Source organism: Castor canadensis, chromosome 17 (genome assembly GCF_047511655.1).
Source record: "Castor canadensis chromosome 17, mCasCan1.hap1v2, whole genome shotgun sequence".
Taxonomy (NCBI): domain Eukaryota; kingdom Metazoa; phylum Chordata; class Mammalia; order Rodentia; family Castoridae; genus Castor; species Castor canadensis.
The window spans coordinates 20,550,262-20,572,106 of record NC_133402.1 but is presented as its reverse complement, the minus strand read 5'-3'; the positions used below and the strand labels follow the sequence as shown (position 1 = coordinate 20,572,106).

Below are 21,845 nucleotides of genomic sequence, written 5' to 3'. Positions count from 1 at the left end.
AGAGCTCTAATTAGATGTAGAGAGGTGGGTTAAACTTCATGACGTCTACAGTCACTTTCTGTGAAGACTTTTTTTTAAATGTGTATAGATTTTTTAAATAGTATTTTACTGACAAATAACTTTTTATTGATGATTTAGTACATATAAATTCCTAATTGTTTTTAAACCATTCTTTGTGAACATTTTTCACTTATTAACACCTTGAGATATATATATATATATATATATATATATATATATATATATATATATGGAGAGAGAGAGAGAGGAAACAAGATTGGATACCTTTCTAAATTTATGCTAAATTTGACCTCTTAGCAGATTATAAGGTATTTACATGCTTAGTGATTATTTGGGGCAAAAATGTAATTGAAATCCAGTTACATATCTGAAAGTACATTTCAACTCAAATGAGTGACAAAGTTAGAAAGATCAAGAAAGTCCACTATAAAAACAAAAAGACAGTTAAATCGAAGTGTTAAGAATATAAAGATTAATGCAATGGGTTGCATTCATTCTAAGGAAATCATCAGTATTCTTACTTGGAAAGTAATGGACTATTTTTAAACGAAAATGAAACAGTTAATTAGAAACTATAGATTGATGGTTGTGTTGACAGCAATTTAAGTTAGTCTTTGTTGCTTAAATTAGGTAGTTCCTGATTGATATAAAATGTAATGCTTTTTTAAAAATAAACTGAGTAGGTTCGAATTTATTCTGGATAAAAGTAGGGTATTTATTCTTTTCTTTTTTTCTACTTACCCCTTGAGATTTATTCTTAAAAGAAAACCTATTTCCAGAGTGAGAGTCCATTGGTGAATTTTGCAGGATTAGTGCATTACAAACTTTTTACAGTTCTTCAGTGTGGAGTAAAGAACCTTTTGTTTAAACAAACATCTCAGTAATACTATGTCAAATTAACTTTAATCCCTGAATTTTTGTGATGGGAGGGTGGATGAAGTTGGGGAACTTTTTAAGACTCTCACAGTGTGAGTCAGGCTGGCCTCAAACTCACTGTGTAGCTCAGAAGGATTAAACTCTTGATCCCCTGCCTCACCCTCTGACTGCTCGAATTAATAAAAGTGTACCACCACATCCAGCTAAGATGTATCTTAAGTTTAGCCATTGTTAGTTTTATGTTTATTGAATCCCTTCTGTGGTGGACATTGGCTAAGAATATCATTGAAAGCGTTACATTTCTATTTGGTGTTTTAGGTCTTGCTGCTTTTTAAAATTTTTTTTTTTTTTTTTTTGGCAGCACTGGGGTTTGAACTCAGGGCCTCAGGCTTGCTAAGCAGGCGCTCTACCACTTGAGCCACTCCACCAGTCCATTTTAATACTCAGTGAAAACTTTTTTTTAATCCAGGCATCTTGTTATATTTTTCTCCATTTTAAGTAAGAATTCTGACCAGTAATGCTCAAGAAACCTGTAACGTGAAATAAGCAACCCACTTATTAAATGGGAAGCTGTAATGAAACCGTGTCTTTAGGATTAATTGCTTAAGATGTGTGTGATTATATGATACAGATATTCCCCCACGCTTTTTAACATCACTTTAGAGTCAAATGAAGAAAAAAAATTGTTACATTTTCAAATACATTTTTTTAAAGCTCTTTCATCTTCCATACATCCTTGCTGTTTTTGGTTAAGTTAACGCTCTTCCAAATACTAGAATCCATATGTGACAGTTTTATTTATCCTTTCCCCAGGGTTTTGTTTCCTCCACACACACCCTTCCTCCACATTTTTTGGTTTTTTTTGGCTTAACATTTTTGCCTTGATAAAAACTCTGGTTTTCTTGGCAAGAAGCTACTGGTATTTTGTATAAGAGAATAAACAAATTTATTCAGACTGAGCAGCACATGCTCAAAAAAGAAAAAAAAGGTAGCAGTTATGTGGGTACCATTATTTATTAAAGCAGTTATCTGAGCCATTAAAGAGCTGCTTGTCTTTACAGTGTTGTATAAGGGCACTGTGGGAAATGAGAACTTTTTTATCCTCCCTTCCAGTGTACATTGTCTTGGGCATTATCAAATGTAGAGACCATTGAGAGGCATGGAACTCTTACTTAGTACTCAGTCACCACTCTTGACAGATTTCCTCTGTGACACACTTACTTTACCCTGTTTTTTATTGTAATTAAATCCCCCTTAACTGATAACCTTTATAACTGGGTATGAAATATATAGGGCCAGGTGAAGTAGATTGAGCTACACTTTTAGGCTTAAAACAAAGCAAATGCCCAATAATTGAGCATTAAGTGACATTAAGGGGCTAAATGATCACTTTCAGATGTTTTCAGTGTGGAACTTGAATGTGTGTTTAATTTTTTGTGAACAGATTGATGACTCTTCTGCATCTATTACTCTGGCCCAGCTTACAAAGGTATATATATATATATATATATTCTTGAAAATATAAGTGTTTTTCTAACATCATATTCTTTTATGTGGAACAACTTTTTAAGATGGGTTGGGGGGATGTATTTTGCAAAAGCATTGTACATATGATTATCCTGTAAAGAGTAGTTGCTGATTTGAGAAGATAGGGGAGCACTTGGTCAACCCTCAGCATAATGTTGGAGTGTTGTTCATCTTCAAGACAGAAGAAACACATGAAGCTATGTGTAAATCATTTCCCCCCTCATACATTTTAATTATACATTGGAAACTAAGAAAGTTCTGGAGGAATTCCCTGGTTTTGGCTGTATATTATGTGGACTTCTTTAAGCAGCCAAAACAGAAGATTTCCTTTACATGGACGATTGCCTGGTCATTTCTTGAATATTTGAATTGATCCTATGAAGGTCAATATCTTAAATGTGATACAGTTGTTTCTTTATGCTGTAGACTTGTAGTCTGTCTGCATTAGAAAAAGTTTTAAACAACCTAATTTGTTTGAACACAGACTACATGAATTGTGTAAGTGTATAAAGCTGTTTGCAGAAATATCCAATGTGTGTGTTTGACAGGGGGCATATTGTGACCTCCTGAAATTGTATATGCCATGTTTTACGATTAAGATTTGCTTGCATTTTCTGCTCAACATTGTGTACTTTTTGTTTGGGAAAGCACTAGTGATGGATTACTTTTTAAAACGTTTAATCACATTTTTAGTACATTTTGCTTGCAAATTGTGCTTTTAAAAGAACAAAAAGAACAGGTAGACTTTTGAGGGCCAAAAAAAAAAAAAAAAGTCCAGTTTTCCAAAAATTCTTTTTTCCCTGCTGTCAGAAATGTGAAATCAAATTCAGCAACCAAGATACATGAAAAGATGGGTTTTCCATTAGTGCTGTCCCTCCCTTGTCCTTGACTTTGTTACAGGTTGTATCCTTTTCTCTTAGGATGTATCCCAAAGCTGTCCTAGTAACAAAAAAATTGCTTTTTAAGCTCTTGTCCTAGGAAAACTAAACATTAAAATTGATCACTGTAAAACACAGTGTATTAAAAAGGATCCTATTTTATAACTTTCTAATGCAGAGTGGTTTAGCATAGAGTTAACACTTCTAGCAGCTTATAGTATACTGTTTTTATTCTTATGTACTGTAAGGACCGTAATTGAGTTTTGGTCTACTCCTACCATTGTTCCTTTGTGGGGAGGAGTTTGGGAGGTTTGGGAGATTCATTATTTTTTAAAATCTATTTGTAAAGTAATGTTTGGGTTCAAACAAATTAGTTGTTAACATCTGTAATCCAGTTTTCTGTAAATGTTGCTGTTGTTCTAAGCTCTGTTAATGTTAAGCATTCTTTGTATATAAAATTACAATAAAATGTTAAAACTGGTTGCTTGTTTTGTGGATGAATGTAAAGATGACACCCAGTGAGTGGCTGATGTGAGTGCTAGATGCTTGAGGGCTCAGGTTATTAGAAATCACTCCCTTAGACCCTGCTTATACCTATACTATTGTGTTTAATACCTTATAGATGAAGTTCCTAAAATTTATGTGGAGCGTTGAGTTTAAAACTGTGAATGCTTAATGCATATCCTGTGTGCTTAATTTGAAACTGATTCCACTACCTAAAGTGCCTCTGACTTGTAATTATTGTGTAATACGCTCATTTATCTGTCCCTGCCCCTGCCTCCCGAGTTGTAAGTATGAATTGCAGCCCAAATGTTGTGACACTTGAAGTATTTTTAAGGTTTAAGAATATCAAGTGTTTCCCTTCTCACTTAAGCTTAGCTTTTAGCTCTCAGAGCAATAGTGTACGAATCTTAATGTAAGGTACAAACCGGGTCTAAGGTTTGAGTGCCCTCAGAAAGACTTTTCTTCAGCCTCCCAAACACCCAGACATCATATAATGACCTAAGGAATTCCCAGTGCCTGTTCCAGGTTATACATGTAAATAGCTGTTTTATGCAGGGTTAGTTTAGAGACTGCTCTTTACAGGATGAGTGGTGTTGTCTTTGGCTGTGTGGTCTTAAATGTGTTTCTAATGTGTGTGTCAAATAATTACCTGTTAAACAGACTGCCAATCTGGCTGAAGCCAATGCTTCTGAAGAAGATAAAATTAAAGCAATGATGTCGCAATCTGGCCATGAATACGACCCAATCAAGTAAGTTCATAAATATTTTATACTGATAGGAGATTTTGGGGTGGGTTTTCCCCCCAGTCATAATCATTATTTTTTAAAAGACCTGTGTACATGTAATTTTTTTTCCCCCTTTCAGTTACATGAAGAAACCTCTAGGTCCACCACCTCCATCTTACACTTGTTTCCGTTGTGGTAAACCTGGCCATTATATTAAGAATTGCCCAACAAATGGGGTAAGTCTAAAGTAGAATTTACAGTACATCTTTCTTTTCTTAGAATTATTTCTTAGCCATCTATTTTCTTGGTAAAAATTACCTTCTACATTAAAATGGCAAGTGAACACTCACTACCTCTGGAGCCAGATTTGATAGATTTAAAATCTGGTTCGCCATTTACTAGAGCTCACTTAAACACACTTTTTCTGAAATGGAGATGCTACTAGTACTTACCATTGTGGCAAATGTGAAAATTAAATGAGATCATCTATAAAGTACTATGAATAAGTAATGAGACCTGCACTGAGTTAGCTAACATTACATAGAAATGACTGCTTTTTCTCTTCCTTTCCTCCTTTCCCTGCAAATAGGATAAGAACTTTGAATCTGGTCCTAGGATTAAAAAGAGCACTGGAATTCCCAGAAGTTTTATGATGGAAGTGAAAGATCCTAACATGAAAGGTGCAATGCTTACCAACACTGGAAAATATGCAATACCAACTATAGATGCGTAAGTATGCAAATCAGGTGTGATCTGTGGAGACCACAGTCAGTACTAGGGCGTAGTGTTTTAATCTTGGGCTTGTAACTTGGCTCCCTGGATTTCTCGGGAACTTTGTTATACCAGAACTGTTAATCTGCACATGTTGTATTTCTGTGTTTAGATTGCAAAGCTGCAGTCTGCTCCATTTAAAGTAAATCTGAAATGGACTTGGGGACTTTTGTCATCAGTGAGCGCCACTTCCCTTGTAGTCTTCTAAGTTTTCCTTTTTTTCTGTCATTCCCTGCTTTCTTTCTCGTTCTCATATATGCTCCCACATGATCTTACATATGCTGTTTCCATTTCCTAAGAGGATAAGACAGATATAGTCATTCTGAGAAATGAGCTGAAGAATAAATGTTCTGCAAGCCAAGTGTGGTAGCACATGCTTCTAACCCCAGCTACTTAGGAGGTAGAGACAGAATCTCCTTCAAGACCAAATAGGGCAAAGGTAGCAGTGAGACCCCTGTCTCAAAGACTAAAATAAAAACAAAAGGACTGGGAGTGCAGTTCAAGTGTTAAGAGTGCTTTCCTAGCAAGTGTGAGGCTCTGGGTTCACACTATTGTAACACACCCCGCTGCCCAAGAAAAAAGCTAATTTAAGTGCCAAACATAAATACTGAGGAATGACTATACCATGTAGTTTTAAGATTCTAAAGTAGAATTTATTTTGTAACCATTAGTTCAGATCAACTATAGCTCTAGAAAACACCTTAGCGCTTGTTTTTCATGTGTTGTCGGATGTTCCCTGATTTTTAACAAAGGAACAGACATGAAAATCTAGTGGCATGGTTCAACTAGATAACTTCCCGTTTTATCTGCTTACTAATTAATATATCTAATTAGCCTTTTCGACTGCTTTCAACACTGGCGAACTCACATCATATATGTTACTAAATATTCCTTCAGACTGGTTCTAGGTTCTCTGTCCTGAACCCTCAGTTTTTTATTTGGAAGTGATAAGAACAAGATGTTCTTATCTAGGAAACCATGAAGTTAAGAGGCATTCCCTAAGAAATATGTGTCCATTTCTCAATAACGAGAAAAATTAATAAAGAGCAGTGTTTCTTTCAGCTTCAAGCACAAATATGGTGTAGTATAGTGTAGTGTAGTGAGCAACTGGCGATGATAATATTTATGCTATGGAATGATATTGAGAGGATACAGTGGTTTTTTAATATGTACTTTAGTATAAATACTGTGTTTGAGTTCATAAATAAGGACTTTTCCTAAGCTCCCAACCTTGTTCACTTCAGCTTCACCCCATCTATGTTTTTTTGGTTTTTTTTTATCAGTTACCATCCTGTGTTTTTGTGGTTCATCTTAGAGCAGTCAGTTGTTACACTGTTTCTGATAGAGACATTTTATAGATACTTCCAAACAATGTTAGGTTGAAATTGATAACTTCACAGTCATTCTAAGAGCAGACTGCTTCATCTATATTATGTAGAAATTCTTAAAGAATAGAAGTTTGTGTTGGAAGAGTTAACTTCCTCTGTGAGCCCTAACTAATTAACTTCATTGCTTTTGAGTGCTGAAATGCAAAAGCCCATTGTGTCAGACACACAACAGATACTGGGGAGAGATGGGAGCCCAGATATGTAAATGAAACTTTCACCCTCTCCACTAACACCACTGAAAAACAACTCAGATTCTTCTTCTGTTTGTTTTTCTATCCTCTGTTCTTTTTTTTTTTTTTTCTTTTCTTTTCTTTTCTCTCTTGGGCAGTGGGAGACTCCTCTTTCACAAATTGGGAACAATGGGGCATAAGCAAATTGATACTTATTTCTGGAATCGTGGTGATGTCTATGGAGCAACTGCAACACAAATAACACACCTAAGGTACCCTACTGTGTGTAGCCGAGATTCTTTGATTTTCAGCATCAAGATGAACACACTGTTCCTAGTGAAATAGAAAGGATTTCTCTAGGAATTTCCTTGGATTGCATATTTGAGTGCAGAGATGGGGTGTAGAAGGAAGCAGTGGTAAAATAGCTTTTTTTTTTTTTTTTTTTTGGGCGCACTAGGGTTTGAACTCAGGGCCTACACCTTGAGCTGCTCTACCAGCCCTTTTTTTGTGACGGGTTTTTTCGAGATAGGGTCTCACATACTATTTGCCCAGGCTGGCTTCAAACCAAGATCTTCCTGATCTCTGCCTCCTGTGTTGCTAGGGTTACAAGTGTGAGCCACTGGTGCCTGACTTTTTTTTTTTCCCCTTAAATTTTTTAATTCGCTGAATACCCAATGTTTCTAAAATGCATTTGTACAAAAAATGGACCCAGAAGGTCTAACAAGGTGTTACTTCATACGTTCGTAACACCTTCTGATCATTTAAATCATATTCCTTAATTGACTATAAATAGATTAATCAAAGTAACAATTATATGTAGATCATTGGTTTTGGAATCTCATTCTGACACTTAGTTGTGTGGTGATATTTCCCTTGAACTATTTCCCCTTAGTTGTATAATGTTAGTACTAATTTTAATTTTCCATCTTGGAACATTCAGCCTGTCACTTTTGTTTTGGAAATGGAATATGGAGGGGCATTTTTTTTTGTTACTTGTTTTTTTAAAATGTTATTAGCGTATTCTCTAAGTTCAAATTCTGTCTGCCACCTAAATAGAACATTATGGTACTAAACATGTTGCTTTTCCTCTGTGACCTGAATTAGGGATTCTAAGATCCTTTTAGTAGTCTTATAGTATTTCTTTTTGTTGTACTTGTTTGGACTGCTGTTCTGTGTCTTTTTGTTTAGGAGGAGGATGTGCATATTTGTTTAGGAGGAAGATACGCTTATCTAAACTAATTGGCACTACGCTGAATTGCATGATCCTATTATGTTATAGTAGATCACATGATCTTACTATGTTAAAGTAAATTGTAAACTATGACTACTTTGCCTTCTTAATATCTTAAAATACTTGCAAACCTTCTTTTACAGAGAAGCATATGCAATTGGGAAGAAAGAGAAACCACCCTTTTTGCCGGAGGAACCATCTTCTTCATCAGAAGAAGACGATCCTATCCCTGATGAATTGTTGTGTCTCATCTGTAAAGACATTATGACAGATGCTGTTGTCATTCCCTGCTGTGGAAACAGTTACTGTGACGAATGTAAGAGATATTGAGCCCTTGAAGACATTTATTTTAGAACATTAATATTTGCTTGGGAAAGCTCTCAAACAACATTGTTTATAAAAATACAAATTGCTTAAGTGTCTATTGGTTATTTAATAGTGAGAAGTCTTTTTTTGTTCAATCAGAGTAACTATACCAGGGAGTTTGTTTTTATTTATTTTTGTGGTGCTGGGGATGGAACCCAGGGCCTCATGCATGCTTGGCAAACACTAAACCACTGAGCTACATCCCTAGCCCTTGAGATATTTTTAAATAGAGAATTTTTGCTTCCTAAGTGTTTTACATGGTATATAGAGTTTTTAAAAAACCTTTTGGCTCTTAGGTAATTAAGGAAATACTTTTAAGTGGTACCTAAAACCCTTTTCTAGATTGTGAATAATAAGTACCCAGCAATGTCATGTGGTTGTGACTTTTTAAAATTATTTATATCATTTTTTCCTGCCATGTACCTTAAGTTTATTTCTCTGACCTAGAAAAAAATGCTCCTATCTAAAAATTTCACTGCTTAATCCTGCTGTGGTATTTTGTTTTGTTAACTTCTAAAGATAGCTTGGGGAGCTAAATCTTTATTTTCATGCCTCTTCATTGAAGAACCAGGTCAAGAAGAGGTCTGTTAAGATGTGGTTCAGAGTATATGTTGGATTTAACAAACCAATCATGGAAGCATAATCAGTGAATCTGCAGTTTAGTGTTACTCCTACTTGGTGTGCTATAGGTATCTCGTTTCCTTTTCTGAACAGTGCTTGTGTTTTGGTAGTACTGAGGTTTAAACACAGGGCATTGTGCTTGCTAGGCAGATGCTCTGTCACTTGAGCCATACTTCTAGCCTTTTCTGCTTTAGGTTAGTTTTCAGGCCGGCCTGGGACCATGATCCTGCTGCCTATGCCTCCCATGTAGCTGGGATTACAGGATACCACCACACCTGTCTTGTTCAAAATGTGGTATTCTTTTGATGCTTTTTAAAAAACCCTTAAGCCATGTAAAGTTCTTGTTACTCTTTCTAGACTTGGTTCTATTTGGGGTACAATATTCTAATTGTTTAGCTAAACTAAGACTATTTGGAAAAGAGTGCCTTTTCTTTCTGTTTCAACATTTATTTAGATGTATCTGTGACTTTTTAATGTAATAGCTTGGATCATAGAAAAAAGTTGAGCAGAGGCATGCTTGGAGGCCAGAGGTTATACTTACTCAGATTCCTTAATCTTAAGAAGTGATTCATTCTGTGCTTGGAAAGCAATAATATAACAGATAGGTATAGGCCATCATTTAGATTCATCTACAAAGAGGTCCTCCTATGCTTCTATTAATATGAAAATCTTATCCTACATAGGTATAAGAACAGCACTCTTGGAATCAGATGAACATACATGTCCAACATGTCATCAGAATGATGTCTCTCCTGATGCTTTAATTGCCAATAAATTTTTACGACAGGTAGCATCTTAGTATTCCTTTTATGAAAAAAAGTTTAACATTTTCACTGACAACTGTAATTTGAGTGAGTACTATGTTACATATTCTGCATTTGTGTGTTTGGAATCTGTAGGCTGTTAATAACTTCAAAAATGAAACTGGTTACACAAAAAGACTACGAAAACAGTTACCTCCACCACCACCCCCAATTCCACCTCCGAGACCTCTCATTCAGCGGAACCTGCAACCTCTGATGAGATCTCCAATATCAAGACAACAGGATCCTCTGATGATTCCAGTGACATCTTCGTCAGCTCACCCATCTTCCTCTCTGTCTTCATTAACTTCTAATCAGTCCTCCTTGACGCCTTCTGTGCCTGGAAATCCATCTTCTGCTCCAGCTCCTGTGCCTGATATAACTGCAACAGTATCCATATCAGTCCATTCAGAAAAAGCAGATGGACCTTTCCGGTAAGTCTGTTATCTCTCATTGCTAGAAAACAGTGGAGTCAGTGGTATAGATTTTTCTTGTATATTGCTTAATTTTTTTTTTTTTAAGTGGGCCACTGTACTCAGTAAGTTAGGATGACTTGTAAGAAGTTACTGAGTCTTAACCAGGTGTAATGGCATATACCTGGTAATCCCAACACTTGGAAGTCAGAAAGAGGCAAGAGAATCGGAGGGTTTGAGTCTAGCCTGGGCTACGTATAGTGAGATCTTGTCTTTAAAAATAAAGGGAGATGGGTGAGGCAGAGAGAGAGAACAAACTTGGTCTTTTTGTAGGAAGAGGCAAGTGAATGTGGGTCATTTGGAAGATAATGATTACACATCCCAGGATTAAAAACTCAAAGTTGCTAGCAAATAAAGTTACGTATTAAGTGTTATAAATAAATAAATGTGTGTTAAAATAAATAAAATGTTAAAAAATCTTGCAAGTCAGAGGCAGGAGAATTTACTTCATAGTGGTATTAGGAAAGTAGATTTGAATAGGTAGAGAGGAGGAGTTAAAGCGTTGATGGAAGTAAAGAAGTCAGAAATAATAATTGTTTTGGAGCATAATTATCTAGGAGAATAGTGAAAGTTGACTAAAATCCTGTTACCTCAGATATGAAAAGAACCTTTACCATGGAATCTAAAGGCTCATTTGTTCTTTTAAAAAATTAACCAGCTTTTAAAAAGTAGATGTCAGGGTCCCTTTTCAGAGATTCTGAAGCAAAATTTTTAGAATGGGATACCTATAAATATGTTTAAGAAATCCCACTGGTATAGTTTTACCTTTTATTTGGTTGATATTGGGGATAAGGTGAGTGGTAGAGTGAGAACTAAATTTTTTTTATTTGGAGGAGGTTGGGGGTGCAATGGAAGGAGGCAAGTCTTGCTATGTAGCCCAGGCTGGCCTTGAACTCCAGTGCTCCTGCCTCAGCCTCCTGAATGCTGGGATTATAGACATGCACCACCACGTTCAGTTCTAAAACTTTGTCTTGTGTTCTTTCTTGTCCTCATATATAGCTCATACTTTCTTTTTTTCTGAAGTGTTATGGTTTTGGTAGTCTCATATGTATTATGTATGGTACTTACGACAGTTCCTTCTTTTTTTACTTCATCGTCTTTAACTCATTTTAATATAGATGATGTATAAAGTTACTGTCCACTGTTATTTTTACTCTTCAATATTTTATGACATTTTAATGTACTACAAATTATGTTTTCTAGGGATTCTGATAATAAATTATTGCCAGCTGCAGCCCTTGCATCAGAACATTCAAAGGGAACCTCTTCAATTGCAATTACTGCTCTCATGGAAGAGAAGGTAAACACTAAGGGCTTCAAAATGTAGCTTTTCAGTAGGTTTGTGGTTTATTTTTAACTTTTTTTTTTTAAACCCTGTTTATATGTTGTTATTCCTAAAGGGTTACCAGGTGCCTGTACTTGGAACCCCATCTTTGCTGGGACAGTCATTACTACATGGACAGTTGATCCCCACAACTGGTGAGTAAATTTATTTGGATTCAGACATTTTTCCTTTAAAATACAATTTTAGTTTTACTACTAATAACAGAATTAAGTAATATGTTAATATTAATGTAATTGATTATAATATAATTAATACAAATATTTATATTGGTTTTGTTTATATTTTATTTGTAAGGTCCAGTAAGAATAAATGCTGCTCGTCCGGGTGGTGGTCGGCCAGGTTGGGAACAGTAAGTGTATATTTTGAATAAATCTCAGATAATTGCTTTTGAACTAGATAATAGAAATTAGAAGGACTGAAGGGGTGGCTCAAGTGGTAGAGCACCTGCCTAGCAAGTGTGAGGCCCTGAGTTCAGACCACAGTCCCACAAAAAAAAAAAAAAAATTAGAAATTACTCAGGGTGTTGAATGGTTTTGTTGTTAAAAAATATATATATACTTTTATGTGATAATACAGTTTTTAGGTAAAGTTACAAATTCAAGTTTATATGAGAAGTCATTTTCTAAAAGAATGAGTATAATTGACCCTTGAACAACCTTCACACAGATAGAAATTATTTTCTGAACACATGCCAGTGTTTCATAGCTATAACCCTAGCTACTTGAAGGCTGAGCCACCTGCACCTGGCTTTGACACACATTTTGTTGTATGTATTATATATAGTGAAAAATAAGTGACACACAGTTTACTGGAGACAAATTGCTCACATAGAGGTAATTACCACCACACCAATGGTGTTTTAAGTGGATACTTGCAACACTTGAGCTCACTGCAGCGGCAGCAGAAGGTGCCATCAAAATTACAGGGGCACAGTATGTACTACTGTTAATTTCATACCATTATGATTTAATACTGCATAAGTAACAGTGTATATGGTGTGTTTGCATAAGTTTTGGTTAATTGATTTGTCTATGTGGTAGTAAATGATAAAATAGACTTATCATTTGTGATGTTCCTTTTCTTAATATTTTGATATTTTTTAAGCTATGCTGTATTGTTGACGAGTTTTTTTAAATTACTGCAAATCTCAAAAAAAAAAAATCTCATATAAGTGGAGCCATGCACATGTCCAAATTCACATTAAGGGTCAACTTGTAACTCTTTGCCAAAATACAAAATAGTAAATTCTTTTCTGCTTTCATGTCTTAACAAATGGGGATCTTAACAGAACCTCAGTTAGTGAGTAGATAAGTGATTACATACTTAAAATAAGTTTCATTTAACTTGCTTTTTTCCTATCCTTAGTTTGGATGATCAGGATTTGATTTTAGTAAATACATATTAAAATTAAAGTCTACCACACACAAATTTCCTCATTTTGAATAATATCTGAATTAATAAAGTCTTACTGCATATTAAAATCTACACGATGTTCTGGGGGTGTGTGGCTCAACTAGTGCTTGCCTAGTAGGCCTGTGGCCCTAAATTCAAACCCTAGAACTAAAGGAAACAAATAAATAAAATCTATAGGATGTGATTTTTCTCCCATGAAATACCAAGAACTTTGATCTTTGTGGGATGTTTTATGCCATAAAAAAATCAGTTAATTTATTTCATATGTTCCTAATTTATACAGCTATTTCTGTGAGACTTATATTCAGATACTTTGAGCTTTTGGTTTGAAAGATGAAATATCTTACAGAGAAAATATGCTAAACAAGAGAGTAACAGAAGACATTAGTGGAAAAAGTGTGGGATTTGGAGATGGCAGAGCTGGGTTTGAATCCTAGTTCCTCCATTCACTAGCTGCATGATTGGGCATGTGGTTTTCCTCAGATTCCCTTTCCTTATTTATAGAATTGAAGTAGTTATGCCTTCTTACACATATAAAATGATAGTAGTGCAGACAATATATATTGTTTTAATTGTTAGAACTTAATGAGGAAAAAAATTTTTAAGTAAATGTATTTACTCAGATCTCTATCTTCAAGTTTAAATATTCAGGGAGTAGAAAATATATTTCAGAACACTTTAAATACCTTGAAGTTGGAGAAATACTCAAGCTATTTTATGTTTTTCCCTTGCTCAGTTCCAACAAGCTCGGATATCTGGTTTCTCCACCACAACAAATTAGAAGAGGGGAGAGAAGCTGCTACAGGTAGGCCTTGCTAGCAATCTTGGAAGCAGTAATCTTATGACACACTGAAACTGTACAGAGAAATTTAAAAAGAGCAATGGTACAAGGAATCATACTACTCTCACTCAGGTCTTCAATAGTTGTCCTTAAGAAACTTAGGAAAGCATAAATTACATTAACATTTTAAACATGGCCTTTAAGGCTACGTCTTCTATGCGCCTTCCAGTGATTACTTCCTCCCTATCAGCACAGAGCAGAATATTGGCAATGAAAGGAGCTACCTCAGCTCCCACATGTGAAGAATAATTGCATTTAATTCTCCTTCAGACTCAACTGTCCCAGTCTTTTCCCACTTTCTCTCTTCCAAAAGAAGAGATAAGGACATTGTTAGGGGTTCTGTCCTGAGCAGGTAAAAACATTGTTAATCAAGAAGTAAGCTATAGGTCTTACTGTCTAGGTCATAGTTGCCACTAGGACAGAGGGACCACCAAAATTGTATAAATAAGAATGTTAAAGGGGGAAAAAAAAAAAAAAGAAAGTTAACGGTATCTTTTAGTGCTCCATTGAGAATTACTAAGACTGTGAGTTTACTACTTCATTACCAGATTATGTATTAAAAGAAGGTAATAGTTACTAATTCATGGTTTTGTGAAAAAGCTTCAATCTAAACCCTTTCTGCTGCTGTTGTGTACCAGTAGCCCATAACAGAAAGGACCCTTAGTTTAAGAGAAGCCCACTGACGTTTCTTTGAGGCACAATTCAGAATCTTTAGCACTGTTAGTTTTACTTAACCCTTTGAGAAAAAACATTGAGATTTCTAGTTGTTGATTACAATTATTAAAACTAGTATTTATTCTACTTTGTATGGTGTTCACTCACTTCCTCCCTCAAAAAGGAAGTTACAGAAAGTGGTTTTCTTCATGGAAGCTTTTGGTCTTGGAAGACACAGGGGAGAACTATGTCACAGCCAAATGAACCTGTCACTTTCTTCAAAAGACATGCTAGGTAGTAATGATGATAATGAGTGGAGTGCTGATCAATCTGAAGTTCACAAAAGAGAAGTTTTAAATGTAGTATCTCCATACAGAAAAAGTCCTGTGAATTTATAATGTCAGTTTCTAAAGTGACCCTAAAATTAGGATTTTGTTCATAAGTTACTTTGTTGCTTTTGAGTTGAGTTGGGACATTGGTATGTTGCCTGGGAGGGACTCAAACTCAAGTGATCCTACCACCTTCTCTTCTGAGTTGCTGTGACTGTAGGTTTTTGCCCAGCTTTATAGAGTTCACATTCACAAATGATTAAAGTCACACGTTTCTATACTAGTTAAATAGTTGATTATATTCCGTTGTTTTTGTGTTTGACAATAATTTTGGCCAGAAAAGACAAGCCTACTTGTCTCTGATGAATTTAATTTAAGAGAATAATATCTTGGAATTTATTTCTCCAGAAGTATAAATCGCGGGCGACACCACAGCGAAAGATCACAGAGGACTCAAGGCCCATCACTACCAGCAACTCCAGTCTTTGTACCTGTTCCACCGCCTCCTTTGTATCCACCTCCTCCCCACACACTTCCTCTCCCTCCAGGTGTTCCTCCCCCACAATTTTCTCCTCAGTTTCCTCCTGGCCAGCCACCTCCTGCTGGGTATAGCGTCCCTCCTCCAGGGTTTCCTCCAGCTCCTGCCAATTTATCAACACCCTGGGTATCGTCAGGAGTGCAGACAGCTCACTCAAATACCATCCCAACAACACAAGCACCACCTTTGTCCAGGGAAGAGTTCTATAGAGAGCAACGACGACTAAAAGAAGAGTAAGTGTTTTCATTTGAAATTATTAAGCACTTTTTCATTTTCTGATATAACATTAAATAGGTATCTTTGGAAACATTTTCCAGTGTTTCCAGTTAGTACAAGAAAACTCACCTAAATTTAAACCAAAGCCATATAGCAACCTCAGGGATTCCTAGTTATTTATAGTTTTAAAGTGAAAAACTAATGGCAATTTCATTCATTTCATTCATGATCTAATTACATTTGTCTTGTTAGTTTTCTTAAAATGGTTTTTGTTAACTTTCACTCTTTAACTTTATTTTACTAGGGAAAAGAAAAAGTCCAAGCTAGATGAGTTTACAAATGATTTTGCTAAGGAATTGATGGAATACAAAAAGATTCAAAAGGAGCGTAGGCGCTCATTTTCCAGGTTAGTGTTTTGCAAGCCTTCACAACAGAATTACAAATGGGACTTTGAATATCCAGGGATTAGCTATGGATATAAATAACATTGCACTTATGAAAACTTTCTGATTCGGTCTAGGTTTCTAGAAATGGAGATGTACTTATTTCCCAGTATCTGTTTATCCAAATAATGTCTCAGTGTAAATTCTATTGTGTAGAACTAGCAGTTATGGGGATTAAATTGCCCTTGTCCCTTGAAGTTATTTATAGTAGAAATAATTGGGAGATGTTTATAAAAGAAAAGAATTAGGGGAATAGCCAAATATCTGAGGACCCTTTTACCATAAGGCTACAGCTTCTTGCTGGAACATTAACCTGTATAATTATAAAGTAGTCAAAAGTGGTAATAGAATACAAATTGCTTTATTGATAGAAAAACTGAGTTATAAAGATACCCTGGAAGTTTTCTTAAAACGCTTTGTTTTTTGGGCTGGTGGTGTGGCTCAAGTGGTAGAGCACCTGCCTAGCATGTACAAGGCCCTAAGTTCAAACCCTAGTGCTGCCAAAAAAAAGAAAGGACTTGCTTTTTTTTATTTATTTATTTTTTAGCATTACACTTAAAGTGTGGTTCCTTTTAAAGCTAGACTACTGACCAGTACAGGAAACAAAATGGACTCCTACTTAAATAATCAAATAGGAAGTGAAATTTAAATTTAATTTAATTGGCTTTTTGTTTAGTGTTAATAAGTTCATATGACTCACGGTACATGAATGCACTCCACTCTAATTGTTAAGACTTCGCTCTGATTTGTGTACTTTATTCCATTCCAGTGGAGGTCATTGTGCCTCTTTATTCATCCAAGATGAGCCTTGATATAAAAGAGATGAAACCGTGAGAAAAGAAAGCTAGAATCTAAGTGTTTTATTTTGTATATATTTCTCAACTATCAATTATTGTTTTGTTTTTGTTTTTAGATCTAAATCTCCCTATAGTGGCTCATCATATTCAAGAAGTTCATATACTTACTCTAAGTCAAGATCTGGTTCTACACGTTCACGCTCTTACTCTCGATCGTTCAGCCGCTCACATTCTCGTTCCTATTCTCGATCACCTCCATATCCCAGAAGAGGCAGAGGCAAGAGTCGCAATTACCGTTCACGGTCTAGATCTCATGGATATCATCGGTCTAGGTCAAGGTCACCCCCATATAGACGCTATCATTCACGATCAAGATCTCCTCAAGCATTTAGGGCACAGTCTCCCAATAAACGTAATGTACCTCAAGGAGAAACAGAACGTGAATATTTTAATAGATACAGAGAAGTTCCACCACCTTATGACATGAAAGCATATTATGGGAGGAGTGTTGACTTTAGAGACCCATTTGAAAAAGAACGTTACCGAGAATGGGAGAGAAAATACAGAGAGTGGTATGAGAAGTATTATAAAGGGTATGCTGCTGGAACACAGCCTAGACCCTCAGCAAACAGAGAGAACTTTTCTCCAGAGAGACTTTTACCTCTTAATATCAGGAACTCACCCTTCACAAGAGGGCGCAGAGAAGACTATGTTGGTGGACAAAGTCATAGAAGTCGAAATATAGGTGGCAGCTATCCAGAAAAGCTCTCCCTTAGAGAGAGTCACAATCAGAAAGATAATACAAAGTCAAAGGAGAAGGAGAGTGAAAATGCTCCAGGAGGAGATGGCAAAGGGAATAAGCATAAGAAGCATAGAAAAAGGAGAAAGGGGGAAGAAAGCGAAGGCTTTCTGAACCCAGAGTTACTAGAGTCTTCTAGGAAATCAAGAGAACCTACAGGTGTTGAGGAAAATAAGACAGAGGCATTATTTGTTCTCCCAAGTAGAGATGATGCTACACCTGTTAGGGATGAACCAATGGATGCAGAATCCATCACTTTTAAATCGGTGTCTGAAAAAGACAAGAGAGAAAAAGATAAACCAAAAGCAAAAGGTGACAAGACCAAGCGGAAGAGTGAAGGGTCTGCTGCATCCAAAAAAGAAAATATCATAAAACCTGCTAAAGCTCCCCAGGAAAAGCTAGATGGAGAGCGTGAGAAATCTCCTCGGTCAGAACCTCCACTTAAAAAAGCCAAAGAGGAGGCTCCAAAGACTGACACTGCTAAACCATCGTCGTCCTCTCAAAAGGACGAAAAGGTCATTGGCACCCCCAGGAAAACGCATTCCAAGTCAGCAAAAGAACACCAGGAGACAAAGCCAGTCAAGGACGAAAAGGTGAAGAAGGATTATTCCAAAGACATCAAATCAGAAAAGCCAGCCAATAAGGAAGAAAAAGTCAAGAAGCCTGAGAAAAATAAACCACTTGATAGCAAGGGAGAAAAAAGAAAAAGAAAAACTGAAGAAAAAGGTGTGGATAAAGATTTTGAATCTTCTTCAATGAAAATTTCTAAACTAGAAGGAACTGAAATAGTGAAGCCATCACCGAAGCGCAAAATGGAACCTGATGTTGAAAAGATGGATAGGACTCCAGAAAAGGAAAAAATTGCATCATCAACAGCCCCAGCCAAAAAAATCAAGCTCAACAGAGAAACTGGGAAGAAGATTGGAAGTACAGAAAACATATGTAGTACAAAAGAACCCTCTGAAAAATTGGAGTCAACATCTAGCAAAATTAAACAGGAAAAAGTCAAAGGAAAGGCCAAGAGAAAAGTAACTGGAACTGAAGGGTCCAGCTCGACTCTCGTGGATTATACCAGGTATCAAAGGGTGGGTGGAGGGTGTATATTACTCCAGGTAATCCGGTGGTACTAGGAATGTAGATAACTGTTTCGGGACGTGATTTCCTTTAATTTTATCCCTACTTGTACTTTCTGTGTTTCTAATGTGCTGATTGTAGGGATTAATCTGGTTTACTCTTTAGTTGTCTTCAAAGAAAAGCATTGTTAAAGTCAAGGTTGAAAGCAGATTTGGGAGTGAACTATGTTTGTTTTTAGTACAGTTACACCCTTATTGTCACGTATATCTTGATTAGAGCAGAATGATTTGGATTTTTAAGACCACATTTATCATACTTAATTGGCATTTTTATATTGATCAGTGTTTTATAATTAGTAACACATTCTTCATGAATTGAATATTTTCATTCTTTTTAGCACAAGCTCAACTGGAGGCAGTCCTGTTCGGAAATCTGAAGAAAAAACAGATACAAAGCGAACTGTCATTAAAACTATGGAAGAATATAATAATGACAATACAGCTCCTGCTGAAGATGTTATTATTATGATCCAGGTTCCTCAGTCCAAGTGGGATCAAGATGACTTTGAATCTGAAGAAGAAGATGTTAAGTCCACACAACCTATATCAAATGTAGGAAAACCTTCTAGTATTATAAAAATTAGTACTAAGCCATCAACTATAGTCAAGTATGCTGACAAAGAAAGTGAGCCATCAGAGAAAATTCAGAAGCTCACCAAGGAGGCAAGTCTTGAAATTATGCAGCATGAGGTCAAAAGTTCAAAAAACTCTGCATCTAGTGAAAAAGGGAAAACCAAAGATAGAGATCACTCAGTGTTAGAAAAGGAAAACCCTGAAAAGAGGAAGAGCAGCACTCAACCAGAGAAAGATAATAATTTGGACCGACTGAACGAGCAAGGCAATTTTAAAGGTCTGTCTCAATCTTCAAAAGAGACAAGAACTTCAGATAAGCATGATTCTGTTCGTGGTTCCTCAAATAAAGACTTTACTCCCAATAGAGACAAAAAAACTGACTATGACAACAGAGAATATTCTAGTTCCAAACGGAGAGATGAAAGAAATGAGGTAACAAGAAGAAAAGACTCTCCTTCTCGGAATAAAGATTCTGCATCTGGACAGAAAAATAAGCCAAGGGAAGACAGGGAGTTGCCTAAAAAAGGAACAGGAGATTCCAAAAAAAGTAATTCTAGTCCCTCAAGAGACAAAAAACCTCATGATTATAAAGTCCCTCATGATACTAAATGCTCATGCGAAGAGACAAAACCTGTAGATAAAAATCCTTGTAAGGATCGAGAGAAGTCCGTACCTGAGGCACGGAACAATAAAGAGTCAAGTGGCAGTAAATTACCTTACATACCCAACCCACCAGACCCACAGATTGAAAAGGAGCAAGTGACTGTACAGATTGACAAGAATACTGTCAAGCCTAAACCCCAGGTAAGCCATTCCTCTAGACTTTCCTCTGACTTAACTAGAGAAACTGACGAGGCTGCTTTTGAACCGGACTATAATGAGAGTGACAGTGAAAGTAACATATCTGTGAAAGAAGAGGAAACTTCCACAAACATTTCTAAGGACCCGAAAGAGAAAACGATAGAGAAAGCAAAAGAGAGCCTGGACATAGCAGTGGTCAGCCAGGTGGGTATAAGCAGGAGCCAGAGTCAAAGCAGCCCTAGTGTTAGTCCAAGTAGAAGTCATAGCCCTTCTGGAAGTCAGACCCGAAGTCACAGTAGCAGTGCCAGCTCAGTGGAAAGTCAGGACAGCAAGAAGAAGAAGAAAAAGAAGGAAAAGAAGAAGCACAAGAAACATAAAAAGCATAAGAAGCATAAGAAGCATGCAGGCCCTGAGGTAGAATTGGAAAAAAGCCAAAAACACAAACATAAGAAAAAGAAGTCAAAGAAAAGCAAAGATAAAGAAAAGGAGAAGGAGAAGGAGAAAGATGACCAAAAAGTGAAATCTGTCACTGTGTAAAAGGACAGATTTTTTTAATTGACTTAATTACTAAGTCATCTGTATTAAATTTTGTTATAATGTAAAGAGATTCAAGCCTTGTAAATAATGACATGGAAGACCCTTGCTGCACTTAAAATATTGCTGCTTGATTATTTGATTTTTACATCAGAGCTTTATAACACGAACTTTTGTACAGAATTGTGAGTTGTGACCATGTAACATGAGAGGTTTTGCTAGGGCCTATTATTTTTAACCACCATTAATTAGTTGGGGTGGAGTTTACTGTACTGTGAAATTTTCACATTTGAATTTTTTTAATTGCCTGGCAAAAGCTGGTATCAGTTCTAAAATATCAGCAGAATGATTTGCTGAATTCATTACAACCCGTTATGTCACTTTTTGATTACAATAAAAGTTTTCAGTAAACTTTTCAAATGTTGAAGATTTGCATCATTTCAAGAAAATAGTATCATTTGTCTTCAATTACCCTGTTTAAAATGCCCTTTGAGCCTTTAAGCTGAGCTGAATATAGAGAATTATAAATACTGAAGGTACACTTCATAGGTGGGCTGGTGGTGGGTCAAGATTAATTGGAGATATGGAATAAGTCAAAGGGGTCTTGAACAAAATAACTAGAAACTTGGACTTTAAAATGGGCTTCAGTCTTGAAGCAAATGTGATTGGTTTATGGCCACATATTTTTGTTGGAACTTGGATGAATGAATAGTAAGTTCCTCACTGATGAAGCAGAGTGTACCTAAACCATAGCCTAATCTGCCCCATTCACAAAAACAGGCAGTAAGTACTAGGTGAGACTGGGTTTCCTTCATTGCTGTGGTTCAGGAAGAATGCTGTGTGAATTGAAAAACTACTGACAGAATTTGGAAATTCAGGCTATGAATGGTAACTGAAATGTGGCGTAAACAGTTATTTTTTTTAATCCATATTTGGAAAAGGGAAAAGAAATCTAGTTCTGGCCTGTTGTGATGCTACAGCACTGTATCAGTGGCATGGACTTCGGTGTAGTAAAAGATGAGAACAAAGGATTTATATGAGTACCAAGGTGCTTCTGTTAACCTGCCTTGCCTTG

At 36.2% G+C, this 21,845-nt stretch overlaps 1 protein-coding gene across 4 annotated transcripts in view; it reads left to right on the top strand.

The window, feature by feature from the left end:
* Positions 1-21,190, top strand: part of Rbbp6 (RB binding protein 6, ubiquitin ligase) — a 32,286-nt gene extending 11,096 nt beyond the window's left edge. Inside the window, exons 4-19 of one of the 4 annotated variants that reach the window (XM_020159735.2) lie at positions 2,342-2,386; positions 4,467-4,555; positions 4,671-4,767; positions 5,121-5,260; positions 7,019-7,132; positions 8,235-8,407; positions 9,762-9,865; positions 9,978-10,315; positions 11,558-11,654; positions 11,755-11,833; positions 11,994-12,048; positions 13,849-13,917; positions 15,345-15,707; positions 15,995-16,096; positions 17,047-18,804; positions 19,201-21,190. In XM_020159735.2, coding sequence (XP_020015324.1) covers positions 2,342-2,386; positions 4,467-4,555; positions 4,671-4,767; positions 5,121-5,260; positions 7,019-7,132; positions 8,235-8,407; positions 9,762-9,865; positions 9,978-10,315; positions 11,558-11,654; positions 11,755-11,833; positions 11,994-12,048; positions 13,849-13,917; positions 15,345-15,707; positions 15,995-16,096; positions 17,047-18,804; positions 19,201-20,773 — 5,196 coding nt within the window. In that variant the 3' untranslated portion in view covers positions 20,774-21,190. The remainder of the gene's footprint in view (positions 1-2,341; positions 2,387-4,466; positions 4,556-4,670; positions 4,768-5,120; positions 5,261-7,018; positions 7,133-8,234; positions 8,408-9,761; positions 9,866-9,977; positions 10,316-11,557; positions 11,655-11,754; positions 11,834-11,993; positions 12,049-13,848; positions 13,918-15,344; positions 15,708-15,994; positions 16,097-17,046; positions 18,805-19,200) is intronic. The other 3 variants (XM_020159738.2, XM_020159736.2, XM_020159739.2) reach the window with 3 other exon arrangements.
* Positions 21,191-21,845: the final 655 nt, after the last annotated feature.